The sequence below is a fragment of the Callorhinus ursinus genome, unplaced genomic scaffold (assembly GCF_003265705.2).
Source record: "Callorhinus ursinus isolate GAN/ISIS: 27379988/994484 unplaced genomic scaffold, GSC_fseal_2.0 scaffold8, whole genome shotgun sequence".
Classification (NCBI taxonomy): Eukaryota; Metazoa; Chordata; class Mammalia; order Carnivora; family Otariidae; genus Callorhinus; species Callorhinus ursinus.
Genome location: NW_027397070.1, coordinates 10642879 through 10666901, shown reverse-complemented (window position 1 = coordinate 10666901; position 24023 = coordinate 10642879). Strand labels below are relative to the sequence as shown.

Here is a 24023-nt window from a genome sequence, read left to right as displayed (position 1 = left end):
CTGAAATGATACAGAGTATCAGTTTCTATGGCATTCACACATTTTGCTGGCTCCACTGACCTTGTTTACATGCACCGTACCTTTGTTATAGGCTGTCAGAATTCCCTACAAGAGTCCCTTTCTCTCATCTCTGTAAACTTTTCCAGAAGATGTTTGTATGGCAAAACATGTAGTGACTCACAACCGAAAGCTTCAGTCTGATTGCCTGCTGGATGTAAATCCCACAATAGCACAGGCTGAACAACTTGACCCAGACTTTTCTGCAACTTTGGGAGTTCAGTGTCCGTAGGAGAGACAATGAAGGGCACGTTAGGTCGGGTATCAACTAAGAAAACATCGCTGCACTGCTTTACAAAAGGTCCTGTGTATGCCCAGAGTGAGGCTTACCTGCATCTGCATCCTCATTTTCTGTCACAGCTAGCTAGAACATGCTGCATTTTACACATTTTGTTATGCGATCTTCATGTCTCTTTTCAAAATAGAAAATGATAGCAATTTCGCTTTTATGCTAAAATTCTTGTAAAAACCTGGATACTATTCATCTATTTTTATTGAAGAAAGCCAATATTTTAAAGTATTTATATAAAACCCAAACTGTGTACACAGTCTGTTTTCATCATCAGTGCTGATATTCAACATAGCCTTATTTCCCAAACTGTAAAATTATATATGAGTGATGTGCTTTAATTACAAACCACTACTGAAAAATATATTTTTAAGTCTCTTTAGAGCTTTGGGAAGTGAGGATGAGAAACCCACGAATTTTAATTTCCTCCACTACTTGGTTCAGTACTATTCACCCTTTGAGCACTCACCCAACACCCTGTGATTGACAGTCTCAAGGGACAATGGCCGAAGAGCACAACAGTATTTCTTAATGACTACCCTTTAGTACTTCAGTAACCTCGTCTCTTTAGTAAATGGTTGAAATGAGACGATTCTGTATAGTCTAGTCATATTTTTCCATTTTAGGTACATGCAGTTTTGGAACTAGGTTCAATTCTACCTGCAAATAACTAATTCCAAACTTATTCATTCTAACGTTCATAATAATGTTGGATTTCTTATATCCAAATCCCAAATTTCTTATTTCTAATGATTTCTGTCATGATGGTTATAGCCATATCACGCCTTAAGCCCCCATTTGAATCAGAAGGACACCTAATATATTATGTGGGGAAATCAATCAAAACAATTATTTAATTGAACTGGCCGGTTGTTGATTAGTCATGTCAAAATGGCTGAACAACAGTCCTGAGTAGACAAAGCTTTATGTTGCTCTTTAATAAGATCCTTCATCTACAGAAGACTAAGCCACTGACTTAGTAGGACTGTCGCTTAGGTTTTCAGCAATACACACAATGTAGAGAACAGTACACACCCATGGAAACCTAGGAAATTACTCACCACCACGCCCCTGGCTGGCATACAATTTGGTTATCCTGGCTATCACAGTAAGTAAGTAGATTACACGAACACACACTAGCTCTGAAGATAAAAACATAAGTTTTTCAGGAGGCATGTTACCCACCATTTATTATCATCAATACACTTTTTAAAACAACTGCAAGGCTCAACACTTTACTACTAGTAATATGCTGCTTACCACGTGGGTTCTAAAAAAGTCCCTAATTCCCTTCCAGTGCTGAAGCTCTTCACAGGGCTTGGTAAACTATAGCGTGCAGGTCGAATCCATATTGCTATCTGTCTCTATACAACCCATAAAATAAGAATTAAAAAAAAAATTTTAACGGTTACAAAAAACTCTTAAGGTTTCACGGTATGTCATAACTAGAGTTCAGCATTCACAAATAAAGTTTTATTGACATTCAGGCATACTCAGCTGTGCACAGGTGGTCTGTGGCTGCTCTTGCATTCTAACAGTAGAGCTCAGGAGCAGAGACTCCACGGCCCACAAGAGCCCAAGTACTTACCATCTGCTCCTTTCCAGAACACATTTCCCGACCCCCGTCCTAGAATCTGTTAACTAGTTTTTGTCTTGGCTCTCTAACTTCCCCTTCTGGGTGATCATTGGGCAGAGTGTGAAGACAGACAATATAACACTAGTTCTAACTTTCAGTGAAGAAAGGAGGGAGAATAACCAGGGCCGTACAACTGGGCTCGTGTGACTCCTTATTGATGGGACGAGGTGGTTTATAAACTTTTTGAGAAAACTGTGTAAACAGCTTAATCAATGTTCTTTTCTTCCATATCCCGAATGACACTGCAGTTGTCAGTTAATCACATTTCTTAAGGAATAAGACCAGGAACGAAGCCCTAGAGAAGCATGAGCCTCTGAGCACTCAACAGCGACCAGGTGAAACAGCAGGAACCTGGGACAGAACACATTTCCATTTGGGTAGAGGTCTGTTTTTTTTGTTTTGTTTTGTTTTGTTTTGAAGATTTTATTTATTCATTTGAGACACAGAGATACAGAGAGAGAAAGAAAGAGAGAGCATGAGCAGGGAGAGAGGCAGAGGGAGAAGCAGGTTCCTCGCCGAGCCAGGACCCCGACATGGGGCTTGATCCCAGGACCCCGGGATCATGACCTGAGCAGAAGTCAGACGCTCAACCATGTGAGCCACCCAGGAGCCCCGAGGTCTGTTTTTCTTATGTTTCTGTCATTAGAGTACATTATAGTGCTTTAAAAAAAAAAAAAAGAACCTTTTTATTTTGGAACAATTTTAGATTCACAGAATAGTTGCAAAGTTAGGACAGAGAGCTCCAATACACCCTTCATGCAGTCTCCCCTAATTTTAGCATTTAATGCCTTAAATGATTTTTTTTTTCATTGAATTGGGACTCCGTTGTCTTTGAATAGCCTCAAAATGTTTCATGAATTTGGATACAGTAACATTTGATCTGAAAAGGGCCGGTCTCTACACATGAGCCATGTATGTGCACACACGTCCATGTACAATACAAGTGGGGAAAGGCATGCCTACGGGCAGCTGGTGACCTGTGCTGAACTGAGAAAGGACACGCTCTTTATTATGGAGGAAAGGTGCTGAACTGGAATTCCAGAGGTCCGAATCCTAGCTCCAAGTCTGTTACTGGCTTTGTTTCTATCACTAAGGTTCTTTCTCCCTCAGTTTCCTCAACACAATCACAGGGGGACTGAAACAGACGATCTGTACAATCTTTAAGCCCCACATTCTTTCGGCCTCCTTCTGCCCACGCACTGACATTTGCTGACATATTATGGACCCAGGAAGGGTGTGAAAAGCTGCAGTCAATCAGTATTCAAAGCCACATTAGTTTTACAGGTGGAGGTCACCACATGTTTATTAAGGCACAGCCAAGAGTTATGCACAGTATCAAGAAAGCTGTTTCTGAAAATTAAAGCCACAGTACAATTTCAATCATATAAAGCAGTCAGAGGTGACTCCTTCTTCGCTATACCCATGAAATATTGTTATCTGCAGAGCACTGAAACTATATATTGTGCTTTGCAAGAGGTGATAGGGCGAACAAAAACACGTTAAAGGAGTCCAGCCCTAAAGAACAGGGCACATAAACTTCAAAGTCTTAAATAAGTGAGTACAGTGTAGGAGAAGGCAATGCCATGACTAAAATATTACATTATCAAGAACTGGTAGACTTCTTAAAATAAGTTGAATGTGACATGGAATGTAAGTATGTCCCCTATGATTTTGCCAAGAGTAAAAAGCAAATCAAAAACATGTAAAGTTTTAGGTTCATATTTTGTCTATATCATATATCTGGCGCTTGGCTTGTTTACTTTGAAATTTCACTGTATGCTGTGTTACTTTCCTCTTTTTATTTATAATGATTGCGCGTATGCAAATCTTGATAATCAGCGGATAAAATCTGTTAAGAGAAGGAACTACATCATGTATTTTTGAGCCCAAAGCACCAGGGAGACGCGATACCTTCCTGTAAAGGGGAATTAAGTAAAAGAGAAGGAAAACAGAAATATTAGCAGAATAGAAGTTAGAGCACATGGCTTTTGAAATTACTAATCAACAGCTTTAAAAAACCCCAAGGGTCTCAGGAGAAGCTAATTTGAGACAAAATTTGCTAAATCCTTTCTAAAAAATTGGGGTTTGGGATTAGAGAGTTAGTAATCACTCAGACCAGAACCACTCCCAAAAGGAAACTTCAAAGGAGAAACTGAGGACCAGAGAGGCCTTTCTAACCTAGGTCATACTGTTTATTTAATTTTATCAAAAGCTCTCATTTTCCTTCTTTTCTCCCTCCCTCCTTCCCTTCCACTTTTATTTCTCGATAAATGGTAAATACTGCAAGGCCAGGGCTATGCCTCATCCTTTCTCCATATGCCCCCACAACAGCCAGCAGAAAACTAAGAGAAAATACTCGGCTACTGATCGAATAAACTTGAATTTATACACCCAAGACATGGGTTTCTTAAGACTATTGTTTTTAACTGTCAACTCCTTAGCCTGTACATTACATGAGAGAAAACGGTTGGTAGGAGAAGGCAGCTCATCGTGGGGCAGGGGGTACCACCCCTCCTAGCTCCTACTCCATACACTGTTTATTTTCCCTTTGGTTTCACACTATTCCTATTATTCTCCCTCTATTTTTCTTCCACCCTTCCTTTTTTGAACTCTTTTCTTTCTTCATCCCGGCCTATGACTTAGAGTCACCCACAGTTCTCGTCAGCTAATAGCTATCCCAAGATACAATGTGGTACCATGTAATTTAATTTAAAATAAACATGGCTAAATACTTACTTTCCTGGGCCCTGTACGTGGAGATATAGACATGCATTAGATGTCCAAGACTGTTCCCTCAAGTAGCTCACAGTCTAAAGACAGAGATAGGTATAGTAAGAAATGAATTATGAATTGATACTAAAGCAAAAAAAGACTCTAACAGTAACCTATAGGAACAAATAATTAATGTTCTGGGGAAGGAGAGAAAATTTACCCAAGAAAGCGACATGTGAGCTGGGTTTTTAAAGATGAACAAGGATCCAGCAAAACCAAAAGAAAGAAAGGGGCATTCTGGTTAGTTGGTGGAATGTACAAAGGTACAAACGTATGGTTTGAGGTATTCAGTATTGCTAGCGACAAAGAAGATTGACAGCAGACAGAGGAACACACTGATGAATCCCGACACAGAATGCAAAAGTACTTGCGCACTCTTTTGTCCACATTTCCAAAAGTCTCCACAAAAAATTCCGGAAGAAGTCTTCTGTCTTTTGCTCATCCCTCTTACACCTTTGCCTTCACCACGAAAAGAGCCTCTCCCAAATCTCTGCTGTCCCGACAGGGGGGACCTGAGCTGACCCCTGAGGAAGGAGGCAAGCCCAGACAGAGCTGTGGCAAGAAGTAAACCACCCAGCTCAGCTCAGCCTCAATCTGCCCACCCCCAGAAAGATCCGGAGCAACCCGAGGAGTCAAAGCCTTGCGGCGTGCTGCTGAGATAGGCTGATGGCTTGCTGCCCTGGCACCGGCTGACTAGCACACAAGAGAATGCACGTGTTGTCAGTCATCACGCTCCCAACCTGGCTTCCCCTGAATCAGCGTTTGGAGTTGAGGGTAGCTCTGGATCTGCAACAGTGCCAGGCGCACTGAAGGTAATGGTGACCAGTCCAACTCTCTGACAGGGGCGTGTGACAGGAAACTAGCAGTGCCCTTCCAGGCTTCATGCTGAATGTGGACCAGACCCCTCTGTAGAGAGCGAAGCTTCTCCTGAGAAAATAAAGAACTGCACAGAATTACAGTCTCAGAGAAGTACCCTGCCACCACCAAGTCCACATTTGTCGGAAAGCCCTTCATGCCCAAGCTCTAGAGATGACAATCCTAGGGAAGCATGGCGATATAAAGGCTTGTCCTGTCATGACGTAAATATAATAAAGTAAAAGGCCAGTTCTTCAAGGAACTTCCTTCAGAAGTCATAACTTAACTAGAGAGCTCTAAAAGGATAACAACATGTAATTAAAAAGCCCTCCTGGAAGCATACCTAAGAAAAGGCAATTATATCTCATCGTATTTCCATATACTAGCAAAACCTAGCACTTGCTACCAAAATAAACAGGTGAGAACATTGGCAGCTCAGCTTTTGGTTGGCCTCGTTTCCACTTGGTGCCACCCCTGACTTTGAAGATTTTATGTATGTATGTACGTACGTACGTATGTATGTATGTATGTATGTATTTGAGAGAGAAAGAGGAGAGACCATGAGTGGGGGGAGAATCAGAGAGATAGGGGGAGAAGCAGACTCCATACTGAGCACAGAGCCTGATTCAGGGACTTGAACCCACGACCCTGTGATCACAACTTGAGCCAAAACCAAGATTTGGACACTGAACCGACTGAGCCACCCAGGTTCCCCATGGTGCCACCCCTGACTTTATTTATTTTTATTTTTTTAAAGATTTTTTTTTATTATTATTCACTGAGACACAGAGACACACACACAGAGAGAGAGAGCAGAGAGCATGAGCAGGGGGAGAGGCAGAAGGAGAGGGAGAAGCAGACTCCCTGCTGAGCCAGGAGCCCGACGTGGGGCTCCATCCCAGGACCCTGGGATCATGACCTGAGCCGAAGGCAGACACTTATCGACTGGAACCACCCAGGCGCCTCCCACCCCTGACTTTAGATCGAGGTAAGTGAAACTGGAGACCACAGCAGGGAGTTGGGCCCCCAGTCTACTGAAGGTGGTAGAGGCAAGAATAGGAACCAAATAAGAATCAAGTAGCTGTCTTTTATCCTGCTCTCCTACCCCTATGGGAAAGCTTTTGTTCAGAACCTAAGGGTTCAATCTGAGTACTACCATTTGCCTGTGTAAAAAGAAAGAATACCACAGGCTGGTGTACATGCTGTGCACTGATTCTAAGATATTGCATTTCATGTGTTTTTTTGTTTTTTTTTTTTAATAATGAGGAGTGGGCCATTTGTCCCCAGGTATGAATGTCGGTTGGTAGAAGTAAATGTATGTCAGCACACAGTAAAATGCCGGAACAGGAACTGGAAGACCTCTGAGCTGCTTAGACCAAGAAGAAAAACCACGTAGACAGTCTTGGATTCTCTACCTTCTATGGTAACAGAACCATTTTTATAAAATGCTATCTAAGTTTGGGGAACAACCAGTATAGTAGTAATTCAGTGTTACTCTGAAAGATGTCCTATACTCAGTTGCTACACATGACTGTTTTAAACAGATCCCTGAAACATGATTGCTAAAGTAACAATCTGGTATTTGGCTACAGACAGATCATGCATTCCTCGAATAAAGACCTGCAGGTCTCTCCTCTCAGAAATATCTACCACTTTCGGGGCACCTGGGTGGCTCAGTCAGTTAAGAATCTGCCTTTGGCTCAGTTCATGATCCCAGGGTGCTAAGATCGAGCCCCACGTCGGGCTCCCTGCTCAGCGGAGAGCCTTACTTCTCCCTCTCCCTCTGCCTACTTGTGCTATCTTTCTGTCAAATAAATAAATAAAACCTCTTAAAAAAATAACTGCTCTTATTTAAAGAAAAAAAAGAAATATCTACCACTTCCTTCACAATAGGAGCCTTACAGAGTGAAGGAAAATTCTATGAAAATAGTAAAGTTCTTCCCTCATGTGTTCAGTCAATTTTAATCACCAGTTGTCTTGCAATATTTTTCAACGGTTTCCTTTGAAAGGCTAAAAATGTCTTATATTTTACATATCTTAGCATTGTTACCTGTCACACACATACACAAATTGTTGTTTAAAAGTTGAGATGCTTAAATTGAAACAAAACTTATGCTTACAGTGGTAAATATTCCTGGATTAATAGAGTTGTAGCAGATATACACCAAAAATTGACTGAAGTCTGTGATATTAAAAAGACAGAAAATTTATCTAGTTTTAGCAAATGTCAAATCAGCAGCTATTGCTTTTAAGATTAATAAAAGATATAATGGTTTCTAGATAGCCTCTAAATAGAGATTACTATGAATGGAGAAGTGATTTACCAACAGTCACCACAATGAGATTTCTTTAAAGGTTACAATCATCAGTTATTTAGCTGAAACACTGCTGAGAATGCCTGGTCATTTCTTGAATAATGCATAATGTTCATTGTAGATTTGATCTGTATTATAACAATACAGATATTTCTAAAATAATGGAAAAAACTATCTGTTACCTTCCAATTGCTTAACATATCATTTCCATGAAGTAATTGACTCAGGACACATTACACACTGTCACCTGAGTGTTCTTTCTGCAAGCATAACTTGTAATAATCTATACACAATGGGCATCACAAAACAAACTCATCAACCTTTATAGACTTTTAAGAAAAGATGTGATGAATACAGGGCAGAGCGAAGGACCTTTCTGAAGCAGTAAATTAAAATGATTAAGTTTCTATATAGTTGTGTGGGACAAATTTAAATTCAAGCTTTGAAATTTAATTATTAACATGAACAACTCATCACATTAAAAAAAATTGCCTACAACATGTAAGTACTTTTCAAATAAATTTCCCAATGCCTTTAGGTTTATTCAAGAGACTGCTTGGAGAAGCACAAAGTATAATGTCCATTGTTTTATTGTTGGATTATGAACTGCACTTCACAAGATGCTGTAGGCTATTTATATAAGCTTGTTTATCCACATGAACTTCTTCAAGGGCACAACATAGAAGACCTTAATAAATTAAAATGAATTTCTTTTGATGTTGTTTCATGAATGTTTGATCAGAATAAGTAACAGGTTTGCCTTAAAGAATGTGAGGAGAGCAATAAAATACACATCTATTGTACGGGAGAACCAGCTTACAGAAAGTCCCCACAGCATTCCTAGCAACTTTAGAAAGCCACAGTCAACGGGAGAGAGTCACTATGCTTACACCTTCACTATCACCCGTTTATAGGAGTGGGAGTACACGTGTATCAAATTGGACGTTCTGCCATCATCTGCATGGAATTTTCAAAATAATCACATTGGTTATCTCCTTCCAGCCTCCTAAATACCCATCTCAACCTTCCCATTTCTCTCACTGACATCACCATGTCCTTCCATGGACCGAAATGCTCATGACAGCGGAGATCGTATTTTATCTTTTGTGTCCATCTTTATCATAAATATAGAGTTTAACTGATTTACCACAAAGTAAAAATGACTTTTCAGTCCTAATCAAAACTGAGAGGATCCTGACCTGGAATGTTCGATAAAAGATGCAAACCAAATATCATTTCTAGAAACAATATGATGTCCTAGAGCACTGAACAGAGAGGCAAGACAATGGATTCTCGTTTTAACTCTAATACTTGACTTTAAACTGTTTCTAGGTCATTTCCCTTGTCTGTAAATGAGGGCATGGTTCTACATGAGCTAGAATTTTACATCTCTAAAAGGTCAGGATTCTAAAAGTTAGCAGGGTTATCACCCCACAGAAGAACGGACAAACCACGGAACCATTTTTCTACTTTGGTAACCACTGCTATCAAGACAGCCTATCAACTGCCCACCCCTTTAAATTAAAAAAAATGGAAATAAAAGGTAACTGCGCTAAACAGGTTAAGCCAAGTCCAGTCCCTCAATCAATGCATTTCAAAGTGAGACCCAAGGATCTATTTTGCACATTCTGTGACTTCTGACCTGTTACACCTACCCTCATCATTTTGTATGATTTGAAATAAACATGATGACAGTCTACTGAATAAACTCTTATGGATACAACATCCTAAGACTATATTCACATCTTTAACTCGGGAAAATCTGCTACAACTTTAGCGTCTGGAACATAGATTGGTACATTACCAACTTGACAGCTCCATTTTTAAGGGCAGAAGGGTTGTAAAAGGGCAGCATGAGTGTGCCTTGGTTTATTTGTACTTTGCTACCTTATACCGACATCCTGCCCTTAAGAACTAACTCTGCTGTATATTCTTCTCAACCTCTCAGTGTCATTCTTCTGCTCCAGAGCAAGAATCTGTGAACTATGGCTTGCAGGACAAGTCTGGTGGCAGTTGCCTGTTTTGCGAAGTATGGTTTTATGGGAACACAGCCACACCCTGTTGTTTACATATTGTCTATGGCTGATTTCATGCTACAGGGGCAGAGTTGAGAGACTCTCAAAGCCTCCAACAGTTCGTAGATAGCCCATTTAGGAAAATGTTTGCCCTGCTCTAGAGGGAAATAACCTGTTACAATTTAAATTCTAATTTTCCTTCTCTCATAAGCCTAAGGAACACAGCTTGTAAGTACCCATGTAGAGATATGAACAGATTCACACATGCACATATATGTGATTACACCTCTTAGCTCTCAATTGTAAATAGTCACTGCTTTTGATCCCTCATTTTAATTTGAATCCTCTAAGAGGTTACAGCTCCCCACCAGAACCCATTTCTCCAATAGCCAGGAGTACCGGGACTTCAAAGGTAGTTGTCAAGGTGTAATCACTTTACTAAAGTACCTAATTCCTTCCCCCAGAATTGCCTAGAAGTTTGCCAAATGTCCAGCTTTATGTCCACCAAGGATCTAGATACAAGGTCAGAGCACAAGAAATTAGCAGATCCCTTAAAGTCTAATGCCCTGAATAACACACCATTAAAGAAAGAAAATCAATGGCCAATGCTAATATACATCAACAAACATATGCATGCATATTAATATGCTAAACATGCTATAAATTACTAGAAGTTTCACTAAACAAAAGAAAATACCTCTCTTATGTATTAGAGTGAAGAAGACCTAAAAACCTTTAATTAATAAGCTTTAAGAATGCACCAAGGATTTGGAGGACAAATATGTTTATATTCAAACAGTTTTTAGGCAATAGGTATGGAGACTTGAAAAATTAATAAGTGAATTGTTTATCAGTCAGTAAAATCATTATTCAAAATGCCTACTACAGTTGGACTCTGCTCCCTTCCTCTCTTTAGTTACTAAAGACAGAAAATATTAGTTCCATCCTTTAAAAAAATATCCTTATACTCCACCCATCAACAATAATTTGCATGTATTAGCATAACACAAATTAAACCCAAGAGGCACTTTAATGTTAAGTCATCTCATTCTCATTTTTCTGAAACCTTATGTAAAGCTATAGAATATTTAGGCTGACAGACTTTTGGAAAATAAAAAATAAATAGAAGAGGTTTATTTCACCTTCACATGGTGTCTTTCTCATGCAGAGTTCAGATTTCCACATTTGTATCCCTTTAAAGGATTTGATATGCAGGAAAAGAAGAAAGGATGATGGTAAACATTTCATCTTAGAGACACCTACAGACCACCATATTCCAGAAGAAACAGGGGCTTAAAACTTACCTTTTACTGATGTGTTAGGTGGAGGGCCTTCCATTCGCAAGTTCCACGGAGGGTCCCCTTGGTTAGCAAAGTCCCTCATTTTCAGATAGCTAATGGTAAGTCGAATGATGGATGCCTTGTCAAGCTGGCTAGTGATGGCTGCCGGAAGAGGCAACAACTTGGCCAATTCATAGAACTCAAAATTTTCTTTTCCCCGGCGGGAGCGAGCAGCATCTCGGGATTTCTCCTTTCTCAGTGCTTGTAAACTGCAATCAAAGGATTGAAAAAGTGTTCGTTAGAATTTGTGCTTCTACATCAGATAGAAATTGTTTTATTTTTATTTCCTTTTCTCCCCAACAAAAATCTACCACAATCTTCTTCCAAATTCTAGGACCACAGTAAAATGAATTCTAGACAATGTCCACTAAAACCACAAATTCTACCCCTGGACTTAACATGCCACAAACTTATGTGCAGTGAAGAAAAAGAGTTTGCTTATTAGGTTTTTTCCTCTATTTGGCCATGAATTGAGGTATATTCTTTGTTGCTAAGACCTAAGATTTACAGGTGAAACTTGATGTTATCACTAGAAGCAATTGAGAAGATGAGGCTAGTCTTCATGTATCTATTCTCAGGCTAATGATTTTGTTCATTTCATTGTTATCACCACGGAATCTTAAGCCATCAAAAGCACCCATTTTTAAAAAATGTATTTCAGTTATCATCTTGTCCCCAAAGGTAAATAAACACCAACATTTTATTTGTTGATTCTGTGAACTGTGTTTATGTCTTCCAGCCCTCCATAAGGATCACGACCTTAAGTCAGATAAAGAAAACATCCCATTGAAAATGAAGATTTCAATGTAAATTTATAAATGTGCTGGTAATTGGTTGATAAAACTTTAATTCTTTATTAATGAATATACATTAGTAGATGGATAGGTTCTCTAAGATACTGGAGAATAAAATACATTGCCCAGAAAAGCCAAACTTTAAGATAAATTTAATGTTAAAAGATAAAGCCCTGTATGGGTTATTAAAAACTTATCAACATTACAGACATATTACTTCACAGAAGATTCAACAGGTGGGATCCAGCATTTTCTTTTAACTGTTCATGTGCATTTCCGTTTGAAGTTTGCTCACATTGCTGAGGGCAGAGTCTGGCACAACTGAAGTTGTGTTTGAGCATCTGACAGAATTCCATCTATTCTGAATTGCTCTGTTTTATGTCTGACAAGAAATAAAACCCAAATCTGACCCTGATGATAAGTAATTGGGCAATATTTACAGTATCAAGGTGCTATTAAAATCATTTGTAAGTATCAATTTTATGGAATTCTGAAGACATTTTAAAAATCTGTGAATCTAGCTTTCTGGCTTCCCATTATAAAATAACAAGAAAGAGAGAAACAAGCAAGGAAGCAAGACCAGAGTAACAGATCAAAATGAGTTCAGCAATGTAGCTCCAGTCTCTATTAGTAGAATATGGACAATAACACTTCATTTGACATTATAGCATACCTGATGTTTTTCATGGTAGAAACATTGTATTCACTGCAGATACTTAGAATATCTTATTGAGTACCTACATAATTTAAGTAATTCCATCACACTCTGGTCAAATACTTGCTAAGCCAATATCCCAACCGGTTTCACTCTATTAGGAAAATATTCTACATTAGCTAACCTATTTCTCAGAACTAGAACAAGTTAATGTTATCATTTTCAGCATCATGGCAGTCTCAGATGACAAACCTTTGTCGCTTGATGTCTCAAGTGTTAACCTCAGGCAGAAACATCGCTAATTTACAAGGAAAAGGCATGTTAATGCCACTTATTTCCCCAAATCATGGCTGACCTTCATGCAATTTTATAAACAGTCAATTCTGGCTTGTTGAAAATTATGTAAATAAAGTGAGAGATACCTTAAAATCTGACAAAGTTTAAGTATAACCAGGCTCTAGGTTAACATCTTAGAATAAAAGAACCATTCATATCCCTCCCTTTATATAGTAAAGGCAATCTGTCTAACACCATTTAGGTCAGCTGTGCCGAAAGAACTATGTCTGTCCTTTGACATGTTTTCTCTACCACTTGTAGAGGGCAGTGGTTCAAGTTCAGTGCTTTGCTCTCTTTGTGTTCTTATAATCAAATAGTACTCCAGAAGGTAGGCTAAACTTACAATTTTTGTTGTTGCTGCTGTTCAGTAAGTGAGTATGATGGAGCTCTAGAGCAGAGGTTATAAACTCAAGGGCTCCCCGGGTTAAGGCAGGGAATGTCAATGAGTGAAGAGGCCTGATGGCCACGGAGAGGACCTGGGGGACAACAGCTCAGGCAAAGGGACAGCATGCACAGTTTCAGCAGACGGCTATTCTAGAGGAAGGCACACATGCTGTGGCCAGATTTTCGGTGTCTCTCTTTCTAGAGAACAAAATCTGAATTTTTATATGGCATTTCCAATTTTATGTTTTAATTTTAGATTAACTAATTAAAGTTTTAAAAAATAATGCAAGCCTAATAAAACATGTCATTTGGTCAATAAATGAGCAGGGATGCATTTTACAATGAGGTAAGAATTTGGGAGGACAATTTTGAAGGTAGCTTTACATGGATGTTATATGTAACTTTCCCTTTATACGTGTTGCTCAAAGAATCTCAAATGGGTTCGTTTGTTATCTAATTAACATTACCAATATTCATACTAGGAATTTCTCTGTTCAACTGAAGGAAGTAGATTAGGCCACTATTCTGAAATTGCTATTAATGCATAGGCTTATCAATAATTTAAGGGAAAAAAAAACCTAATTCTATGGGGAAGAAGGTAAGCAAAGCCCAAGATCACACAGAGCAATTCAATGGGCTCCAAGGGCTAGATAGAGGAGAAATGGCTTCCTATTTCCACTCCAGGATGGCAAATACATGGACACTAATGCCTCTCTGTGCCTTGCCGGACAACACTCTTGCCTAACCTAACTCTGACATTTGACTTATCTAAAATACCACTGGGCATGGGGCGCCTGGGTGGCTCAGTGGGTTAAGCCTCTGCCTTTAGCTCTGGTCATGATCTCAGTCCTGGGATCAAGCCCCACGTCGGGCTCCATGTTCAATGGGGAGCCTGATTCTCTGTCTGCCCCTCACCCCATTCTCGTGCTTGCGCTCTCTCTCAAATAAAATCCTTAAAAAATTAAAAAATAAAATAACTACCGGGCAGAACTTACTTCATGTGTTCCTGACCCACCTTCTTGTTGTTTTTCTCCATACTACCCCTGATTCCCATATCACAGCATTATATAGACACCACAGTTGAGAAGACTTTCAGAATAACAGCACTGTGTCTATAATAAGCAGTAACTGGTTTTGAGGGCAACAGCAATAAAATATAGTCAAAGGATTACAAAGGTTATACAGAAGCTGATGGAGGAGATTAAGCTAAAGACCTTATAACAATGACACATTATGGATTAATCTTATACCTGCTTTTGTGAAGTAGAGTCCAGTTCTAAGTAATTCTCAAACTGAATTGAGGACTACATTAAAACTTAAAATAAACTGTTTATTTGTAGATTCTGTCCTAAACCAAAAATTATCACTGTACTTCTAGAATACCAAAGAAAGAATGGAATGATTGCACATGAATACAATGTAAAGCGCTGGGGTGCCTCGGTGGCTCAGCTGGTTAAGCGTCTGACTCTTGGTTTTGGCTCAGATCATGATCTCATCAGGCTTTTGAGATGGAACTCTGGGCCCCACTTCTGCCCAGCAGGGAGTCCTCTTGAGATTCTCTCTCCCCCTCTGCGCTTTCCTTCATTTGCGCACACACACTCTTTCTCTAAAATAAATAAAAATATTTTTTAAAAATGTTGTGGTGCTGATCTCTGCCACATAAAAAATGATTAAACCTCAGATTAACAATAAGTTACTCCCTGGGTCCAAACTTCCCACTGCTCTGATGTTCTTCCACCTGGTCTTTGGATAACTGGAAAAAAGAGACTCTTCCTTAATCCTCAGCAAATCAAAATTTTAAATCTCCCTGATGACAATATTATCATCCTCACCAATTACCACCACCAACAAAACAACAAAATGAACAATTTCAAAAGACACACACAAACACACATGTATTTTTTATTTATTTATAAATAAATCTACAAGTCATATGCAAAACTGTATATTTTGGGGAAGATAGTAAATGATATTCAGAATCTCCAAAGGGCTTCTTCACAACCAAAAGGGTAATGATCTAATATTAAGAATTTCCTTTCATAAAACTTATAAAGTTGTTTCCCCCACTCTTTCTGTCATTGATGTTGCCATAATTAACTCTCCTTAACAACCATCCCTGGTTAAAATAATATTAATGTATGTTTCTGCTTAAGACTTGGCAACAAATTTTACATGTTACTGAAGTTATACTTTTAAGCATAGATAATAAGCAATCAAAAAATACTAGTAATGAAGATTTAGGGGACAGTGCTTATTGAAAGTAATTCTTTTTTTCTTTAATTGAAATGATTTCAACTTCTTTTTAGAGATTTTTATCCATTTATTTGTCAGAAAGAGAGAGAACACAAGCAGGTGTAGCGACAGGCAGAGAAGCAGGCTCCCTGCTGAGCCAGGAGCCCGATGCAGACCTCAATCCCAGGACCCTGGGATCATGACCTGAGCCAAAGGCAGACGCTTAACCAACTGAGCCACCCAGGCATCCCTGAATGTAATTCTTTTAATCCTCTCATATATTTTAAGTTTCTTGGCAAGTTATATGTTTTGTGGAAAGAGTCCTGATGAAGGAATTACAAGACCCACTTGGTCATTCATAGGTACGATATAGGCATAACAAATTTCAGCCTCAATTTCATCATCCTACAACATGAGGATGGCAAACCACTCTCTTGGGACCACTGCAATGGCTCATATGATAATTTCCATAGTAGTATATGGTAAATATGAAACAGTGAACTTCAAAAACAATTCTAGATTTTAAAAATTAACATAGTTTTTAAACTCTAAATGTGGTACAGTCCACTTTAGAGTTTTACAACAAAGAAAAATTTTAAGAAGTTGGAAAGACTTAGGAATGTTGAAAATATAGTCAACCCATCCTTAAACTTTCTTGGAAGCCACAGGGGTTAGTAGGGTGGGTTCTGCAGCCAGATTGTGGGTACTCATACCATCATACAGTTACTATCTTGGCAACCTTCTCTAGGTCTCTCAACCTCTTTAGGCCTTGATTTCCTCATCTGGAAAATGGACATGATTATAGTTCCTACTTCATAACATTCTTGAGAGTAACTGAGCTAATACATCTAAAGTGAAAAACGCCCGTCATATGGAAAACAGTATCTAAGTAATAACTATTATTATCATAACCATAAAACTTATTGGGGGGGGAAAGCCCAACTGTTTGAATCCTAGGGCCATATCCCCTCTTTCTCCATAATTCTTTGTAATTTTATTTGACCAGGCTTCTTTTATACCATCTTTTTTTTTCCCCCTGAGTCTAGGTAGAGTGTCTATAATTTTAAACACCTCTTTGCTTTCTTCATTCATCCTCTCAGACTCCCTTCTCTGTTGCCACTTATGGCCTTCACTTTAGTAAACTTAATTTCCCATGTAGTGACAGTAGAAATCAAACCAGGGAAATAAAATCAAATACCTATCTTTTACTTGGTGACAACCCTCAAATTGCCTATTTATTAAAGTCCTTTTGTGTTCTCTCAAATCATGATTATCACTTAAGTTCTGTTTGATGCCTCTCTCAGCATGTCTTCCACATTAGCAGAGGGTAGAGGTTAAATGCACGGATTGTGGAGACACAATGCCTGTATTTAAATCCTGGTTCTATTATTTAACTGATTATGTAGACTTGAGCAATTTACTTAATTTTCTCCCTCAGTTTCTTTCATCCGTGAAATGGGATGATAATACTATCTGCTTCAAAGGGTTCTTGTTGAAATTAAGTTAAATGAGTTAATTTTTATAAAATATTTAAAATGGCGCCTGACACATAATAATACTATATATTAAATGAAAACCTAAACTTGCTTCACACTGATTGTTCTATGGTTTAAGGTCCACAATACTCATTTAAAATGTACACACTCTTTCACCAGTATGATTTCTAGTCACTGGTTCTGATAGATCACATTGCATACTTAAAGCAAAATAAAACTCCTTTATTACAAAAGGATTATTACAAAGATATTCATTTTTCAGTATAGTCTTCCTTATGCCTAAAGTCTGTTGTGTACCACAGCTGTATTTAATGAGTTTCCAAATAAAACCTATTCCATTAATGAGTGATTAAAGGTTCATAAATCAATGGTTTTCTTACTAGGAGTAATAAGTGACCATTTTTTTAGTTCACTAAAGTAGAAAAAAATCTCATTCAATTGCAAGGCAAGCAATTGTGTTTATATATATATATATAAAAAAAAGAATATCCGAACACTTGCTACGGGAATGAATTGTTCAAGAGAATTGTGAAAACTTCTATGAAAAACTTCAAAACTGCAACGATAATTACTGGTCCTAATGATCTTATGAGTACTCCTGGCAGAAAGGTGATCTTTCAAAACCTCCCAAAAACAGAAATTCTCCTTGATGTCAGACAAAAAAACCCCCAAATCCAGAACCATGGAGAGCTCACCCACACTGCCTGCTAAGTGGGGAAATGGGGAAGTGCTAGCAGCATTTGTTGCATTAGCTTGGCAGGGGTGGTGCAACGCCAAATAACGAACTTCTACTTGAGACAGGAACAAGCAAAAGATAATGGGGCGGCGGGGGGGGGGAGGGAGTAAAAAGTTAAAGAACAGGCACTGTCACTATCACAAAGTCAGTATGATGAACTTGACTCAGTATTTTCCATCTCTCTGAAGCTGCCGCAGACCTGGATAAAGATGTCAATTATTTATGGGGCCACTTGTTCATGGTGGCAAGAAACAGATAACTTCGCACTTGATGACTCATTAAATTAAAAGAGGTAAGTTATCCTTTGTGGCTTATCAAATTTAGCTTTGCAAAATTGATTACTTTGATTTCCTATTTCACAGAAATAGTTATGATGATGATGGAAATAATATAGCTGGAGATCTACAGAGGCTAACAAGGAACAAAATAATTGTCACAGAGGAACAACAAAAGGAAGTCAACTTAAACATTTCTTCCTCTCCGATGACTTCTTCATAGCCAGATTTGTATCAGTTCTTTTCATATAATTTATAATTGTATTTGTGGACCTGCTCCTGATAAGGACATTATCAATAGATTCACACTATGTCTACATGAAAGTCCTCTCTCTCAACCTCAGTTTTAACACCTTCATGTAAACTTTTAGAATACAATAACCCATCTCTATTAAAGACCATGGCAGATTTTGGTCCTCTAACTGTAGGAGAAAGAAAAGGTAGAGTCAGAACCACTTTAAATTTTGCCTTTTTAAAGTACTTCTAAGGAGGCAGAAAGGCAGGTTTTTATGGATTTTCCTACTTGTTTTGCTTAGGAGAACCCAGCACTACAGACTTCTACTATTTATCAATTAATCTGGCATGCGGCCTCAAAGGAAGAAGGTCGACCTGTATTAAAAATGCAGCCATCAAAAATTCATCAAAGGTTTCAGCATTTTAACTCATGAACCTTTGAACACCTGCATACTTGTCAGATCTCTGGTCATAGTTAACGGTGAAATCTATAGTTACTCCAGTACCTAACTCCTGCCCTGACATGAGCAGAATGAGGAGGATTCCCAGGGAAAAAGTAAAGATCCTATAAGCACTGCTTGCCCTTCTTTCATTACTTTCAATAAAACGGCCCAATACACATTAGCATCACAGAGTTCAAAGTCAATCAAATCAGCCTACTGCAAAGAAAAAAAAAAAATCTTTCAAGAGTATTTCTCCTCATGATTGTAAATATCGGCTTTCTCACAAGGCAATATAATTGAGAAATGCATAAACAGCTATTATCTGGTAGGATTATACACTACATAGCTCACAAATTGGACTCTCTTAATGCTCTCCAAGAAAAGGTAATAATTTCAGAAACTTCCTTTAATGTGTGAAGGAAAGAGCATAGTATATGCCGGAAGTTAAAACTGGAACCTTCAAGTTCAAGGTAAGAACTCTGCTGCTTAACTAATGCACTGCTCATAGCTGTCATCATTAATTTATGTTAGCCTCTGTAAACATCAAGAGTATAATAGGCCAATTTCACAACTAAATATAGATGCACATTTTGCCCTTATATAAATGGCAGATTGCTGCTGTAGATCATCACTGCAGCAACACGTCAGTAAAGATGCACTGTTTGATGGTCTGATGCTCACACAATATATAAAACCAGTTGTAATGGTTGTTTGGAAGCAAAGTGTAACATAGCAGCAAAATTTCATTTGTTCCACAAACTCAGGATATATTAAGCTTGGCTGACAAAGACTGTTTGATGTGCTAAATCAGTTTGACCTTCATTCTTGCTTTATTTTTCTCATTTAACATGTGAAATGACCATTATTTTTCCCCATGGGAGAAAATATCATGAAATTGATTGCTTTTAAAAAAGTGTCAAAAACATCTGCAACCGCTAACATTTGATAAAGTATCAAAATTAAGATGCATCCTTAAAATTTTTAACTAAGATATATTCTGATTGAATAATCATGGCCCATTTTTGACTTGTAGTAAAATAGATCAAAAGAGTAATTAGAGCCATTCAACTGAGTGCCTTCCCTCATCTTCAGAAAATGCCTTGTGTATGTTTGAACTTAATAATTAAATTAATTGGTTTTAGCCAATGAGCGTTTTTATTCTTAACACTTTAAATAAGAGGATTTAATTCCAGAATGAGTCATTAGAATAGTAATAAAGAAAGCTGAGAGGTTTGCACAATCCTTTTCAACCAATGTTCACCTTGATTCAAATAATCCTTGAATGAACCACAGCAAGACCAAACTATTCATTGTATGCTTTGGTGTCTGCCAAAAACCTCATGAATCAAAGTGTTTTGTTCTTCATTTTCCCCCAGAACTTTAAGCTGTACAACTGGCAGTTCCATAATAATGGAAAAACTGTGGCTTTATCAAGTAATTTCTCTCCACCCAATAAAGAGCACTTCACCTTGGAGCAACTTGTATATTTCACACCTTAAATTTCTATTTACCAAATCAGCTAATCACTTCACAATTGAACTCAGAACAAAAAAAAATTATCAATTAAAGTGGTTGAAACTCCTGCAAATTATCATTTAGGAATGAAGTAATTGCTTTCATCAGGGCAGAAAAGCCCGCCAGAACAGAAATGTCACTTTAGATTAGTGTTCTCACTCCTGAAGCTATGGATGACACAGCTGATATAAGACTAAATGCCAAGACCAATCAATTGCTTTTGTGGCTCTGCTCTGAGCTGCTGTAAAAGGGGCCATTTTCTAGGATCTACTCTTCATTATAGTAAATGCTATCTCCTTGGTAACATAATTCCATTTCTCATAAATTCTGTCTGAGAGCATTGTCCTAACAATGGATGTTTGTGGAAAAGAATGCTGTTGGTTTAATGCACAGAATTAAGTGTGAATGGCTGTCAAACTGCTATAGTTTACTAGTTCTTAAACATAAATTGAAGTCTTATACATTAAAAAGAATTCTTAGGGAGAAATGAATGTCCCGAACAAGGGTAAGATATTGTATTTGAAGCCTCCGTGCTACCAGTTTAGAATTTTGACTATTCTAGTATTTATCTGTCCTGTACATTAGTCAGCTCACACCAGAGGTGGGTGAACACTTCACTTACTTTCTCAGCAGTGTAGTTTGCAAATGCGAAACCTCAGAAGCAAATATGGACTCATTAGGCAACTGCATGCGATTTGTGAATAGCCACAACTGTGTTAAAAGAAAAAAAAAAAAGTGTTCTTTGAGCTGAGCCCTTCCTGGAAAGCATCCAGATCTTAATTTGTATTGTTCATCCTCCTGAAGTTACAAGATTCTGGATTGCAGGCTCCAATTAAAAGGAAATTGAAGAAGCTAATATAGTGAGAAAACAGCAATTCCCTGCACTGTTCTTTCAGGTCTGAAGTTTAGAAAGAGATTCAGGATCACGGGTCTTTGCCCGACATGGGATAAAGGCTTTCTCATCCTGGTGAGCACACATGTGTAACTTCCATTAACAGTAACAGGAGTCGTGAGCACACATTGAGAGGAAAGTCTCCTGCTAAATATTTGAAAGGGTCAGAGCGTCTCTGCTGAAAGGCAAAAAGAGGGAATGGCGGGAACCCAGGGACAGCAGGACATTTTACTGACCATGCAAAGACCAATTGCTGGAATTGCTACCAATCCAAGGAGCTACAGTACCGATTTCCATAGTATCAATAGCAGGAAAGTACACGTGATGTTTCTGTTTTTTTAAGATTATTCAGTACCACCAAAGAATAGCATGAACCTAAATGTAATATTAAAAGTGGACATGTTTGAATGCTTACTCTATTTGGGCCACAATCTAAAGGTTTTAAGTATCATCTCATTTAATTCATGGTTGCCAATATCAGCCATAAAGGGAAAAAGGGTTAATAGAAACTACGGAAGACCATCTCTGCACACAGTGGATGCTAAAAAAACAGTGTTTTGCTTTCAGCCCCTCTTTTGGGGGCCCCTGCATGGGTTTTGTACTTCCCCTCAAACTTGCCACATCCTTTATTTTAGAGTTCAAGGGCAAGGTGGGGGGAGGGGGAGGAGAAACAGAGGGGGAGGGAGGAGAGAAGCAGACTCCCCACTGAGCACAGAGCCTGATGCCATGTGGGGCTCCATCCAAGGACCCTGATGTCATCACCTGAGCTGAAATCAAGAGTTGGACATTTCACTGACTGAGCCACCCAGATGTACCTAAAACTAGGAGATTTCTTGTCTCAGGGACAGCTTCTCCCAGATCTTGGACTTCTGGTGCTAAAGCAGGACAACCCTGGGCAAACCAGGACAGCTGGTCACCCCAGAAGTATTACTGCCTCCATCTCACAAATAAGAAGATCAAAGCACAGAGAGGGAATGTCACTTGGCCAGAGCCAGTAAGGGTTGCAAGTGGGAATTTGAACCTTGGCAAGATGACGCACGTAAGGCCCTCTCAGCCCCGTAGTGCACTGCCTCTACAGGAATAAAGTCCTCAAGATACCCCGTTTCCTGAACATATTTATAGGACAATTAAGTCACTGACCAAGCTTTCCTTAATTTATAATCACCCATATAAATCCCCTAAGTGTTATGAAAACATTAATTTCTTAATGAAATGTCCAACAAAACCCTGTTTTTCAGACTTAGAAACATTGCAATTTGAAGTAGATATATTTGCTGTTAATTGCTGTAAGTCCCAAACTAAATTGCTTTGGAATTCAAATTCAAATGACCTTTTCTAGAGGGAAAATTCACTTTTTCCTTTAATTTTCTTTAAGTGTGATTTCAAACACTTTTGAAAGCACAACTAAGTGGAAGGCAGCTTTTGAAAACTTTCAAGCTTGATAGGAGAAACTTGGAAAGGAGAAAGCATGCTTTGACAAGTTCGAAGATCTTTAAGCATGAAAAATGAAAGTTATGGTCATGTGAACACTGCAAATAGCACATGCTTTTACTTGACATCAACGAACAGACCATTATACTACAACTGCCTGCATTCCTTTGTGAAATAGAAATAAGTAAAACGGTCACCCTTTCTTTAAACACTGCAACGGAGAAAACAGGTCTTAAAGAGACTATATACCCTATCCCCTACCTATCTAAGACACATTTTTATTTAATCTTTCATCAAGATTCCCCAAAGCACAGCATATGGCTGCCAGGGATGTAAATTGTCACAATTTCTAGAGAACACTTTGGCAAATACATATCCAAAGGATTAGAAATTTGTCTCTTTTTTTTTTTAACCAAAGCTGAAGATGTGAATATATTGCGAAAAGAATATTCACTGCCTCTTTGATAAACTTCAGAATCCTATTATGGAATATTCAAAATCTTGAACATCGTTGAAAAAAATCTTCAATGGCTTGGAAAATTTTTCTTTACAATATATTAAGCGATAAAAGGCAGTTTATACAGCAGCAAGTATAGTGGGATCAAACAACTGTAGCTATATATCTATACAGCTGGATATACAGATAAAATATATCCAAATCTAGATTAATTCCCATAAACCAAAATATTAAGATTGGTTACCTCTACATCATAGAAATTCCCTGTGGAGGAGATGGAGAGAACTCTAATTTCTGAAGTGTCTTTAATAAGCATGTATTTTTTATATAAAAATTACTTTTAAAAAATAACTGTTATTTTATGGAGTCCAAGTTGAGCCCCAGAAGTGCCCTGATGCTCAAAGGCATTTTTTCATTTAATAAAGTTTTACCTCATAATGCTATCGAATGCCAGCCTGTCACCACTTCTTGCAACAGAAGGGCCTAAATATTTGGAGAAAATGCTCAGCTTGGTCATCCCTCTAAAAGAAAATGCTTGGCTGCAATTGGCAAAGCTGGGTGAGGTCTCCATTCCCTCCTAAGTTATCCCTCACTTGTCTCCAACCAAAAGACTGAATCCATTAGCCACGCAGCCCAGGCTCCCCTCACCCCAAAAGCAGTGCTTTACTCACTATACACTATGCCAACTGCTTGGCTGGAGATGCAGTGAGCTACCATGTAGTGACTGGCTTTTTCGGTGATGGCAACCTTCAATTTTTTTTTTTAAAGATTTTATTTATTCATTTGAGAGAGAGACAGAGCACACAAGCCGGGGGGAGAGGCAGAGGGAAAGGGAGAAGCAGGTTCCCCACTGAGCCAGCTGGG

At 38.5% G+C, this 24023-nt stretch overlaps 1 protein-coding gene across 9 annotated transcripts in view; it reads right to left on the bottom strand.

Moving 5' to 3' along the window:
- The window catches only part of NPAS3 (neuronal PAS domain protein 3), an 835099-nt gene that overhangs the window by 565885 nt on the left and 245191 nt on the right, over nt 1-24023 (bottom strand). For 5 of the 9 annotated variants that reach the window (XM_073895072.1, XM_073895074.1, XM_073895073.1 and 2 more), the window contains 2 exons: nt 11244-11488; nt 11082-11132 (listed from right to left, as the gene is read on the bottom strand). In XM_073895072.1, the coding sequence (XP_073751173.1) occupies nt 11082-11132; nt 11244-11488 (296 nt within the window). The remainder of the gene's footprint in view (nt 1-11081; nt 11133-11243; nt 11489-24023) is intronic. The other 4 variants (XM_073895075.1, XM_073895078.1, XM_073895076.1 and 1 more) reach the window with 1 other exon arrangement.